We start from the raw sequence: 13,327 nt of genomic DNA, 5'->3' as shown, positions 1-13,327 counted from the left end.
GGAGTCATTGACACTAAACATCATTTATCTATGAGAACCTTCACCAGTCGACGAAGTCGTCGATAGCCATTGCAAATTTTACTTAGTGTTGGAACTCGAAGGCGGTAATGATGAATTGACACTGGAACATAACTGTTGGATGGTTATTTCACATCTTCTTATTATAAGTGTTGCTTAATAGTGGGAGATCGCAGAATAATTTCCTGTAGCCACAGATAGGATTAGGAAGCTATTTGTTCTTTCAAACTCAATAGCCATTGTATGTGACCGTAGTATGTAACCGTCTCTAAATTGTTTATAAATACAAAAAGTGTATTCATTGTAAAATCTCCACAATTAATCAGGAAGCTCAAACTTTTTTTTCTATATTTATCGTTACTTTTCTGCAATTTATCTTTACCTGCATTTACATGGGTGGCCCCGATTACTTCCAATCTGCATACCTTCAAATTTCTTGACATTTACTTTCCTGTCTAAAATTAATAAAAGATCCTTTACAACATCTATTGATTCATTTATATTCTCGAATGATATTTTATCAATCTTTGTGAAGCAATGATGCTCTCTAGTGATCAATACACAAGTAGATTCAGATTGAAGTCTAGTAATCACTATTTGAAATAATCATAATGAATTTTCAAAGCCAGCATTGGCATTGAAGGAGGAAGTTCCATAAGAGGACTAGCCTTCAACCTTTTCAACTTACCTACTGTGAATGTTACCTAAACATTAGCTGGAAAAAAAATTAAGTATGATCGCCGTGAAAATGCGAAATCATGGCTAAGGAATTTTCAGAGGCTAAAGTTCTTCTGTTGATAGCAGGTATACAATTTGTAATTTCCAATTCTTGTTATAGGAATTACTAGTAAGACTCTCCCAGCAATAATATTTAGTCCACAGAGGATATGATAGGTTGACTACCTTAAACGTGATGGATACTAGTCGAGTTTGAGTGAATTACCTTTTCTTTGGCCTCATGGGATAGTCTGCCCAGATTCGTCAAGAAAAACAATTACTTTTTTGAATGTTATAACTTTCATACAACACTCGTTTGATTGTCATAATTTTTTTTGCTCTTTTTAATGCTATATCGAAGTAAAATCGGCCTTTGTTTTTCTAATGCGACATACAAATCTTAGCTTCTTTGGCATTATTCGTAATATAATTTCTACCAACGACCAAATCGTCCCACTTTTAATGCGTTTGATTCCCAATGTGTTCTCCTTAATGAGCTTCCAAAAGCGTTCAGTTGTTTATTGACTTTTCTTCATCGCAATGATGAGATAAGCTAGCTCTTCTCCATCCTTAACGTCATTAGAGAAGGCGAACAGCTTCCGGAAAGGTAGTTGTCATCCCAGAAACGAATGTCTTCTCCAATTAAATGCTACATTGAATTAAGTTGGCTCATGTAAAGCCACAGAACTAGGTTAGATTCAGACGTTTCTACCAATTGCACAACTTGTGCTCGAGGGATGACTTCCCGTCTCCGGAGAGACGATGAACAGGGTGGGCGAAGTTTTGCACAGAAGACACCTCATTTCTTCAAGATCATACTCTCTCACACAATCCAAACTGGAAGGCTTGTAAGTTCTTTTCTTTAAGAATTCTTTTCTTATGGCTTGTTTGCGTACTTATGATGACTTAGCATGTTACAAAACAAGGGAATTCCGAAGAGGTTTGTGAGAAAGTATGGTAAGAATCTTCCCGAAATGGTGGGTTTGAGGGTTCCGGACGGTGGAAGTTGGAGAGTGGAACTAGAAAAATGGGATGATATGGTTTGGTTGGCAAAGGGATGGAAGGAATTTGCGGAGCATTACTCCATCTGTGAGGGCCACTTCTTAGTCTTCAAATACGTAGGGGACTTGGGTTTTCACGTGCTCATATTTGACAAAAGCGCAACGGAAATAGATTATCCGCTAATCGACACAGTCGAATTTGTCTCGCCTAAAACGGAAGATGTTGATGATCACTGTAATCTCTCGGTTGTACTTCGAAGTCTAGATGGTTTCTCACTGAAGAGAAAAGAGAAGGATGAATTGCATCTAAAATCATATCATCACAAGCCCTCCAAAGCGATGAAATCGGATTCCGTGAATTTGGTCGATGATGCTACTACTTCACATGCAATTGTGCTCGGATTGAGCTCCGAAACAAAAGGCTTCCGAGCTGATCGAGGAGCGACGCTTTTGCCACAAGATTGGGAAGGTGTGTGCATCTTAGACTATTAGTAATGCATATGTTTTGTGTCATTTTTTCTTATGCTGCCCGCCTGACTAATTCAGGTAGGATGGAAAATTCCAAAGGCAAGGTGAGCCCCGCCATGCTGGCTTCTCTTAGCTCTGCTTCTGAACCTTCACGGGTAACTACGGCTCTCGAAGCAGCCGGCAAGTACGAGCTGCAGTATCCTTCCTTCACAGTAGTTATCCGGGCACATCATCAATTGAAGAATGGTGTGGTAAGAAAACATCCCAAGATAATGTTGTTCTTATGTGCAAAATTTGGACAGGAATGAAATCAATTACCTTCTCGTAATGGACCATCATTTTCTTACATGGTTCCGGTTTGCCTGTGAGATTATAAAAATGTAGTCTGGATAACATTTCTTGAGTTTGTCATCATGCCTTTTATGTTCTTACTTATAGAACATTTGTTGATCAAAAATCAACTCGCAGACCGTCCCAGGCAGTTTTTTTAAGGGACGCATCAATGGAAGAATGCAAACTGCAACTCTTAAATGTACAGACGGATCATGGCCAGTGAAGCTCATGTACTACCCACAACATGGCTCGGGAAAGCTCTCCTCCGGTTGGCGCGCATTTCGAAAAGGAACTTCCCTGAAGGAAGGAGATGCCTGTGTGTTCGAGCTTGTTAGGATTGATAATATTGAACTCAAAGTCTCCATTTTGAGAAGGAATGTCGAGACTCGGGTGTGAACTTCGGTATCCCTACGAGAAAAATCTCGCTTCGCCAAGTTTTGTTTAGTTAATCGATCAAAGAAAGCAAGAAATTGAATGGTGATGTATTTCCTAATGTTTTTGGGAGACTAGTGAACATTACACAGGGAAGTTGCATCTTCGAAAATTCCGAGTACGTGTCATGCTGGCTTCTCTTAGCTCGCCTTCTGAACCTTCACGGGTAACTACGGCTCTCGAAGCAGCCGGCAAGTACGAGCTGCAGTATCCTTCCTTCACGGTAGTTATCCGGGCACATCATCAATTGAAGAATGGTGTGGTAAGAAAACATCCCAAGATAATGTTGTTCTTATGTGCAAAATTTGGACAGGAATGAAATCAATTACCTTCTCGTAATGGACCATCATTTTCTTACATGGTTCCGGTTTGCCTGTGAGATTATAAAAATGTAGTCTGGATAACATTTCTTGAGTTTGTCATCATGCCTTTTATGTTCTTACTTATAGAACATTTGTTGATCAAAAATCAACTCGCAGACCGTCCCAGGCAGTTTTTTTAAGGGACGCATCAATGGAAGAATGCAAACTGCAACTCTTAAATGTACAGACGGATCATGGCCGGTGAAGCTCATGTACTACCCACAACATGGCTCGGGAAAGCTCTCCTCCGGTTGGCGCGCATTTCAGAAAGGAACTTCCCCGAAGGAAGGAGATGCCTGTGTGTTCGAGCTTGTTAGGATTGATAATATTGAACTCAAAGTCTCCATTTTGAGAAGGAATGTCGAGACTCGGGTGTGAACTTCGGTATCCCTACAGAAAAATCTCTGCTTCGCCAAGTTTTGTTTAGTTAATCCGATCAAAGAAAGCAAGAAATTGAATGGTGATGTATTTCCTAATGTTTTTGGGAGACTAGTGAACATTACACAGGGAAGTTGCATCTTCGAAAATTCCGAGTACGTGTCATGCTGGCTTCTCTTAGCTCTGCTTCTGAACCTTCACGGGTAACTACGGCTCTCGAAGCAGCCGGCAAGTACGAGCTGCAGTATCCTTCCTTCACAGTAGTTATCCGGGCACATCATCAATTGAAGAATGGTGTGGTAAGAAAACATCCCAAGATAATGTTGTTCTTATGTGCAAAATTTGGACAGGAATGAAATCAATTACCTTCTCGTAATGGACCATCATTTTCTTACATGGTTCCGGTTTGCTCCGTGAGATTATAAAAATGTAGTCTGGATAACATTTCTTGAGTTTGTCATCATGCCTTTTATGTTCTTACTTATAGAACATTTGTTGATCAAAAATCAACTCGCAGCCGTCCCAGGCAGTTTTTTAAGGGACGCATCAATGGAAGAATGCAACCGCAACTCTTAAATGTACAGACGGATCATGGCCATAGAAGCTCATGTACTACCCACAACATGGCTCGGGAAAGCTCTCCTCCGGTTGGCGCGCATTTCGAGAAAGGAACTTCCCTGAAGGAAGGAGATGCCTGTGTGTTCGAGCTTGTTAGGATTGATAATATTGAACTCAAAGTCTCCATTTTGAGAAGGAATGTCGAGACTCGGGTGTGAACTTCGGTATCCCTACAGAAAAATCTCTGCTTCGCCAAGTTTTGTTTAGTTAATCTGATCAAAGAAAGCAAGAAATTGAATGGTGATGTATTTCCTAATGTTTTTGGGAGACTAGTGAACATTACACAGGGAAGTTGCATCTTCGAAAATTCCGAGTACGTGTCATGCTGGCTTCTCTTAGCTACGCTTCTGAACCTTCACGGGTAACTACGGCTCTCGAAGCGGCCGGCAAGTACGAGCTGCAGTATCCTTCCTTCACGAGTAGTTATCCAGGGCACATCATCAATTGAAGAATGGTGTGGTAAGAAAACATCCCAAGATAATGTTGTTCTTATGTGCAAAATTTGGACAGGAATGAAATCAATTACCTTCTCGTAATGGACCATCATTTTCTTACATGGTTCCGGTTTGCCTGTGAGATTATAAAAATGTAGTCTGGATAACATTTCTTGAGTTTGTCATCATGCCTTTTATGTTCTTACTTATAGAACATTTGTTGATCAAAAATCAACTCATGAGACCGTCCCAGGCAGTTTTTTTAAGGGACGCATCAATGGAAGAATGCAAACCGCAACTCTTAAATGTACAGACGGATCATGGCCAATGAAGCTCATGTACTACCCACAACATGGCTCGGGAAAGCTCTCCTCCGGTTGGCGCGCATTTCGAAAGGAACTTCCCCGAAGGAAGGAGATGCCCGTGTGTTCGAGCTTGTTAGGATTGATAATATTGAACTCAAAGTCTCCATTTTGAGAAGGAATGTCGAGACTCGGGTGTGAACTTCGGTATCCCTACGGAAAAATCTCGCTTCGCCAAGTTTTGTTTAGTTAATCGATCAAAGAAAGCAAGAAATTGAATGGTGATGTATTTCCTAATGTTTTTGGGAGACTAGTGAACATTACACAGGGAAGTTGCATCTTCGAAAATTCCGAGTACGTGTCATGTCAGGCTTCTCTTAGCTCGCTTCGAACCTTCACGGGTAACTACGGCTCTCGAAGCGCCCGGCAAGTACGAGCTGCAGTATCCTTCCTTCACGGTAGTTATCCGGGCACATCATCAATTGAAGAATGGTGTGGTAAGAAAACATCCCAAGATAATGTTGTTCTTATGTGCAAAATTTGGACAGGAATGAAATCAATTACCTTCTCGTAATGGACCATCATTTTCTTACATGGTTCCGGTTTGCCTGTGAGATTATAAAAATGTAGTCCGGATAACATTTCTTGAGTTTGTCATCATGCCTTTTATGTTCTTACTTATAGAACATTTGTTGATCAAAAATCAACTCGCAGACCGTCCCAGGCAGTTTTTTTAAGGGACGCATCAATGGAAGAATGCAAACCGCAACTCTTAAATGTACAGACGGATCATGGCCAGTGAAGCTCATGTACTACCCACAACATGGCTCGGGAAAGCTCTCCTCCGGTTGGCGCGCATTTCAGAAAGGAACTTCCCCGAAGGAAGGAGATGCCTGTGTGTTCGAGCTTGTTAGGATTGATAATATTGAACTCAAAGTCTCCATTTTGAGAAGGAATGTCGAGACTCGGGTGTGAACTTCGGTATCCCTACGAGAAAAATCTCGCTTCGCCAAGTTTTGTTTAGTTAATCGATCAAAGAAAGCAAGAAATTGAATGGTGATGTATTTCCTAATGTTTTTGGGAGACTAGTGAACATTACACAGGGAAGTTGCATCTTCGAAAATTCCGAGTACGTGTCATGCTGGCTTCTCTTAGCTCTGCTTCTGAACCTTCACGGGTAACTACGGCTCTCGAAAGCGGCCGGCAAGTACGAGCTGCGGTATCCTTCCTTCACAAGTAGTTATCCGGGCACATCATCAATTGAAGAATGGTGTGGTAAGAAAACATCCCAAGATAATGTTGTTCTTATGTGCAAAATTTGGACAGGAATGAAATCAATTACCTTCTCGTAATGGACCATCATTTTCTTACATGGTTCCGGTTTGCCTGTGAGATTATAAAAATGTAGTCTGGATAACATTTCTTGAGTTTGTCATCATGCCTTTTATGTTCTTACTTATAGAACATTTGTTGATCAAAAATCAACTCGCATGACCGTCCCAGCAGTTTTTTTAAGGGACGCATCAATGGAAGAATGCAAACCGCAACTCTTAAATGTACGAGACGGATCATGGCCAAAGTGAAGCTCATGTACTACCCACAACATGGCTCGGGAAAGCTCTCCTCCGGTTGGCGCGCATTTCAGAAAGGAACTTCCCCGAAGGAAGGAGATGCCTGTGTGTTCGAGCTTGTTAGGATTGATAATATTGAACTCAAAGTCTCCATTTTGAGAAGGAATGTCGAGACTCGGGTGTGAACTTCGGTATCCCTACGAGAAAAATCTACGCTTCGCCAAGTTTTGTTTAGTTAATCCGATCAAAGAAAGCAAGAAATTGAATGGTGATGTATTTCCTAATGTTTTTGGGAGACTAGTGAACATTACACGGGGAAGTTGCATCTTCGAAAATTCCGAGTACGTGTCATGCTGGCTTCTCTTAGCTCTGCTTCTGAACCTTCACGGGTAACTACGGCTCTCGAAGCAGCCGGCAAGTACGAGCTGCAGTATCCTTCCTTCACAGTAGTTATCCGGGCACATCATCAATTGAAGAATGGTGTGGTAAGAAAACATCCCAAGATAATGTTGTTCTTATGTGCAAAATTTGGACAGGAATGAAATCAATTACCTTCTCGTAATGGACCATCATTTTCTTACATGGTTCCGGTTTGCCTGTGAGATTATAAAAATGTAGTCCGGATAACATTTCTTGAGTTTGTCATCATGCCTTTTATGTTCTTACTTATAGAACATTTGTTGATCAAAAATCAACTCGCAGACCGTCCCAGGCAGTTTTTTTAAGGGACGCATCAATGGAAGAATGCAAACTGCAACTCTTAAATGTACAGACGGATCATGGCCAGTGAAGCTCATGTACTACCCACAACATGGCTCGGGAAAGCTCTCCTCCGGTTGGCGCGCATTTCAGAAAGGAACTTCCCTGAAGGAAGGAGATGCCTGTGTGTTCGAGCTTGTTAGGATTGATAATATTGAACTCAAAGTCTCCATTTTGAGAAGGAATGTCGAGACTCGGGTGTGAACTTCGGTATCCCTACAGAAAAATCTCTGCTTCGCCAAGTTTTGTTTAGTTAATCTGATCAAAGAAAGCAAGAAATTGAATGGTGATGTATTTCCTAATGTTTTTGGGAGACTAGTGAACATTACACAGGGAAGTTGCATCTTCGAAAATTCCGAGTACGTGTCTTAATTCGCGAAGTATGAACCAAATTTGTTCGTAGCGTGGAGAGTTGATCTAACAGAGACTTTACTATATTCCTACAAGTAATAATGTCCTGCACCAACTCTGTTTTCATGAAAATTGCAATGGTCTCTGGAGATCGATACAAATAGATTCAAGGAAAGGTGAATTAGGGATAAATCCTGCACCAACTCTGTTTTCATGAAATATTCAATGGTCAATACATCCAGATTCAAGGAAAGGTGGTGAATAAACATGAATCCTGCCATCCATCAATAACACAAAAGGAAATTCCAATAAGAGGCTACTCTTTCCCCGTTTCGCCTTACAAAATGGATGAATGACATCAAGAGAACAATTATGAATATTATAACAATTATAAACCTGAATCGCCCTAAAATTTTCAGAACTCATGGTCAGCAGGCATCCCAATGTTCTTGACCTTAGGGCTTAAAAAATAAAGTAATAATACCATCTGTCAGTTAACTTGCTTGAATCCCCCCAAAGAAATCATCAGCAGTCAAACTATCCAGCAGCTCCTATGAGTCGAACACGGCCAGATCAGAAGAAACAGTACTACTCGGCTTGCCGTTTTTGCTTATGAGATTGCTGAAGCGGCCATTGACTTCTGCACCATAGATGTGCCCCATCTTGGAGCGTTTTGTCTCCAAGTATCTCTTGTTCTCCTCTGTCATTGGAGTCACTAGAGGGACTCTCCCAGCAATAGCCAAGCCGTAACCTTTAAGCCCCACATACTTTGACAGATTGTTCGTCACCAGCTTCATCGTCCTGACTCCGAGGTCATGCAACATCTGCAGTATTAGTCAATACGTTAAGCACCATATGCTATGAAAAGTTTGATGATGGAGTGATTCTTCCTACTAATCAAATCTCGTCTTTTTAAGATGAGAATTTGAAGCTCTGCTTTAGTCACCAGCTTCCTCTAATAGTCCTACACATCATGTACAATTTCTGAAACGGTCACTGAAATTCATCTACCTTTAAATTTAGGATGACGGTGTTAGTTTATTGATCTTCTCTATTCCACAAAGCCTATAATGACAATGACCATGAACCAACCTCATTCAGAAGCTAAATTATTTAGGACCTCTCGCATCGTTGTAGTTTTTGACTTAAGTAAGAAATACCTGAGCACCAATTCCATACTCTCTAGAGTCAACGGGCAACCCGAGCTCCACATTTGCTTCCACGGTGTCGCGCCCATTGTCCTGCAGGTTACAGGCACGTAGTTTGTGCCCCAAACCTATGCCTCTTCCTTTATGCCCTCCGAGGTACACCACCACTCCCCTACCAGCCGCTTCTACCTGCTGCATCGCCTGTGCAAGCTGGTTGCCGCAGTTGCATATAGCAGATCCAAATATGTCTCCTGTGAGGCATTCCGAGTGTACCCTCACAACGATATCTTGGCCATCTCCAATATCACCCTGCACAGACGTTAAACTACGAAGTATGATGGGAAATATTGCTGTCTGAAGGGAGGACAGTAAATAAGGAAAACTAAAGGACATTATTCCAAATAAAAGTTACAGCATTCCAATATCAATTGCAGACATTTGCAAGCCCCTTTTCAATCCTTTCATAAACTATAACAATTTCATAAATGCACTGCCACAAACAAGATTCTCAGAGTTCACAACTAATCCATATGAAACTCTCTGTATATTAGTTTCTGAATTCATTCGAATGGTTTTTAGCAGTAAACTCATAATTTATCTCACCTTGACCATTTGCAATGTTCTCAATTCCTTCTGATATCAATCTCTAGCAATAGGCCATGAACGGCCCATGCATTGTCAGTAATCTTGCAGCAGCAGCAGCATGCGCAACTGATTCATTTCTTTTCCGCCAGTTGCTATGTATTTATATTTTCAATGAGTAGTGAAATCATTTCTCGATCCTACAGTACAAGAAGATTCCCTATATACAAGTGAGAGTACAACAGAGAAACCTAAATAGGAAAGAAGACGGCTTTGAAATGGAGGGAGTACCGGAGCGCAAGAGCGAGAGCAAAATCATGACAAAATCAGGCACTTATTTCTTAGGGCAGACAACATCATCAATCTTCTCTTCTGATGGCATCGACTCGATTTGGGGGAAGCTTTGAGTAATTGTTCAGATTCGCAAGCAACCAAGAGGTTTGGCAATACCGGTATTAAGATCGAACCACTGCTCGTACGCTCTCGTCATTCACCTAAAATAATCTGATATTTTGTTGATGTTCACGTTCTGTTTCCTTGCATAGTAGATCCTGCTCTGTCTCGAAAGCATATATTAAATCCTGCAGTGGGATTTAGTCATTGCTTTGGATGCTTGCTTGTGTATTGCTCGCAGCAAAGACCTGATGCAGAGCCCCTAATTTATGCTTAATGTTTTATAGGAAGATGATTGTGGAGTTCTCCAACGGCATGATCCTGAAAGTTCTGGTCACAACAAGTTATCTAGAAGTCGATGGCTCAGTAAGAGAACTCGAAGGAGAAGATTCGACCAATAGTGTCACGCCCCAATCCTCGAGCGCGCGGCATCCCCGTCATCTCGTCCCTCGGGTTAAAAGGATAGCGCCCCAGGCACGCTATCAACCCATGAGATTAACTACGCATGCAGAAACGTATAATATTCCTGGATAAAAATATAAAATAGGGATAGGCGAGTAGGAAATCGCATTAATTCAAAAACATCATTTTATTGACAAACTTGTCTTATCCGATCGGGATAATACACCATTTAGCTCCATACTTCGGAGTGGGTAGGGTCAACTCACATCTACTCCAGGTAGAGGACTATGTCAACATAGCTCTCAGCATCAATTCCATCAGAACCCTAAATTCCATTATTTCGGACACGAAAAAGGTTAACCACAATAGGGTGAGAAATAAATCTCAGTGAGTCAACGCCTAAGTCCGGCTAGGGCGTTGATTCGTCCGAAACATCCTATTAGTCAACCACATGAACTTTACCCGCTAGGAAACTACACAACATATAAGGACACTAGATACGTTAGTCACTCCAATTTAATTCACTAGTAGAATATCATACGGTTGTTAATCCACAAGATACTACACACAATTCGATCGACATAACTAAGGCTATGTAGTTAGGCACACTAGTTACTGGGTGCCAATGCTCTAGTCAATCAATGCTTTTTCCGATAAGACAAGGCATCATTTCATTTCTTTTGGCCATGGCAACCGATAGTCCCCTTGGTACCCCCGGGACGGACATATCCGAAATCGTCCCCTGGTACCCCCGGGCCGACGATCATAATGCCCCCGGTACCCCCGGGATGGATATAATAGGTATAATGGATATCGTTCCCTGGTACCCCCGGGCCAATGATAATAATCCCCCCGGTACCCCCGGGACGAATACATTATGTATATTAGATATCGTCCCCTGGTACCCCCGGGCCGACGATAAATATCACATGGCTACACAAGTATGCCAATCGATCATGCCAATTTATCAACTTTCCTTATAGGCGAATGCTCGCACGATCGTACACAAAGACTCGACCCAAGGCCGTTTTCACGTCAATGCGTGCAATTGATGCCAAAATATAATCATACGAATGTATGAAATTGTCTACCAAGCTTTACACGCATAACGAGGCTATTTACCCCCAAACTAGATATCCAATCCACCAATGGTCAATCAAAGAGTTCAATCGGACAATCGATATAGGCGATCGATTCAAGCAAGCCACTCAATTCAACAATAAATATTGATCGAATTATGTGCATTTATGTTCAATTCAAGACACTTTAATGTTAGCCGATTCGATTAGTCAATCAATCGTACACTCTATCTCTAATCCATCGCTCACTTCCGATCAATCGGTAATGATCATTCAATCAACCAATCTCATCCAATTGGCCATAGAATCCTAGCTAATTAGACTAACTTAAACAATTAGGGCCATTGAACTTAAACCAAGTTTCTAACTTAATTCGGCCCTAATCGAGATACCTAAACACCTAATAATCTAAATAAACTAATCCGAACGTAATTAATGACCTAACTAAGGATTAGAGGTCAACTCACCGTTAATTGAGCGAGATTAGGCCAACGACGATCCTCAGAAAATTCTTGACACGAACTTTGGGCTCGAACGGATCGCAAATCAAAATCCTCGAACTACGGACCCAACTTCTGATTTAATATGTCCATGGGCCTAATATAAGGCCCAACTTTGTGCCCAAACAAATTGGGCCTCAGCCCAGCTCGTGGGCCCACAGAATCGGGCCCAACAGATTCGGCCCAAGCCCAAAACAGGGCACCCACAGCAGAAACAGGGCAGGGCAGGCGGTAGGGCGGCTGTTCGTGGCGGTGGTGGCTTTTCCGGTGAGTGTTGAGGCGGTGGCGAGTGGCAAGAGGCTTGAGGGGGCTGTGAGGTAGCTGGGGGTGGTCTGCGGTGGCTCGTGGTGGCCGGAGCAAGGGCCGGCAGCAGCAAAACCGGTACAGCGCAGTTTCGCGGGTACTGGGAAGCAGAAACAGGGGAGGTGGTCGGGGGCTGTTCCGGGGCTCCGGCGGCGACGGGGCTTCGCCGGGTTGGTGGCCAAAGTCCGAGGGGGTTTTGGGGAGTGTTTGGTGGTCGGAGGTGGGCGGAGAAAGGCGCTGTGGCTGCGGATAGGGGCTGAGAACAGAACCGGGTATCACAGGGATAAAAACAGGGCAGATTGTGGTTCGGGGCTGTTCCAGCCTTTCCGGCGACCTCGCGGCACCTGCAAGTGGTTGAACGGCGTCACAGAGGATCAGAGGAGGTGGGTAGAGGTCAAGGTGGTGGTCGTTGGGGCGGCGGCAGCTCGGAGCAGCTGCACCAGCTCTTCAACCCCAATCCCGGCGGAAAACAGAGCAGCTTGGGAAGACTTCTCACAGCCGGCTTTCCAGCGGCTCCGGCGGTGTGGCGGTGGTCCGGCGGTGTCGAGGGGGTTCTATAAGTGTCGTAGTTTGTCGTGGTAGCTTAGGATGGTGGGAGTTGTCGCCAGACAAAGAAGAGATGCCCAGAAGAAAAGGGTCTGCAGCAAGTCGGTTAAATGGGAGGGGGGTGTACGTGTGAGAGAGAAAACGAGAGAGATCTGGAAAAATGGCTAAGGGCTGAGCTGGCCAGGTGGGTCCCACTAAAATTAATGTCTTGTCTCTTAGCTCATAAAACCCTAGGGCATTTTCGTAATTTCACATTTTGGCCGGGGGTATTTTCGTAATTTCGCTTCGCTTGAAATAATGTTGCCTCTCCAAGATTACACGTCGTTATAGCTTTTGTCTTCCTCGAATTATTCTCAACACCTGCACCACCTCTCCCAGTACCAGTCTCACTACCCATTCACTTCGTCCCTTTTTGCCTATACCAAGCGAGTATCAATCTGAACAGTGCTGCTTATTTACCAGTAACTTAAGCAGAATAGAACGAAATGTAGATGTACAGCAGATGATCCCGCAACAACTTCAGCTGATTGATCAACTCTCTTGGGTCCAACCATTAGCAACTAATGCACTTCAATTGCAACCAATTTCGTAGTTTTCTTTTGAGCTGGCTTTTCACCATCATTGTTCTTA

At 42.8% G+C, this 13,327-nt stretch overlaps 2 protein-coding genes and 1 pseudogene across 2 annotated transcripts in view; 2 read left to right on the top strand and 1 right to left on the bottom strand.

Annotated features, from left to right (window-relative positions):
• Positions 1-13,327, top strand: part of LOC115733737 (probable disease resistance protein At4g27220) — a 191,802-nt gene that overhangs the window by 24,271 nt on the left and 154,204 nt on the right. The gene's annotated exons all lie outside the window — the stretch shown is intronic.
• LOC125315206 (B3 domain-containing transcription factor VRN1-like) lies at positions 6,634-7,597 on the top strand. The gene is made up of 3 exons (XM_048279638.1): positions 6,634-6,813; positions 6,931-7,119; positions 7,337-7,597. Exons 1-3 carry the CDS (start codon positions 6,634-6,636, stop codon positions 7,595-7,597), a joined length of 630 nt encoding a protein of 209 aa, XP_048135595.1.
• On the bottom strand, positions 8,051-13,094 carry LOC115730824 (annotated as a pseudogene).

Source organism: Rhodamnia argentea, chromosome 5 (genome assembly GCF_020921035.1).
Source record: "Rhodamnia argentea isolate NSW1041297 chromosome 5, ASM2092103v1, whole genome shotgun sequence".
Classification (NCBI taxonomy): domain Eukaryota; kingdom Viridiplantae; phylum Streptophyta; class Magnoliopsida; order Myrtales; family Myrtaceae; genus Rhodamnia; species Rhodamnia argentea.
The sequence above is the reverse complement of the archived record's forward strand: the minus strand, read 5'-3'. Positions and strand labels throughout refer to the sequence as shown.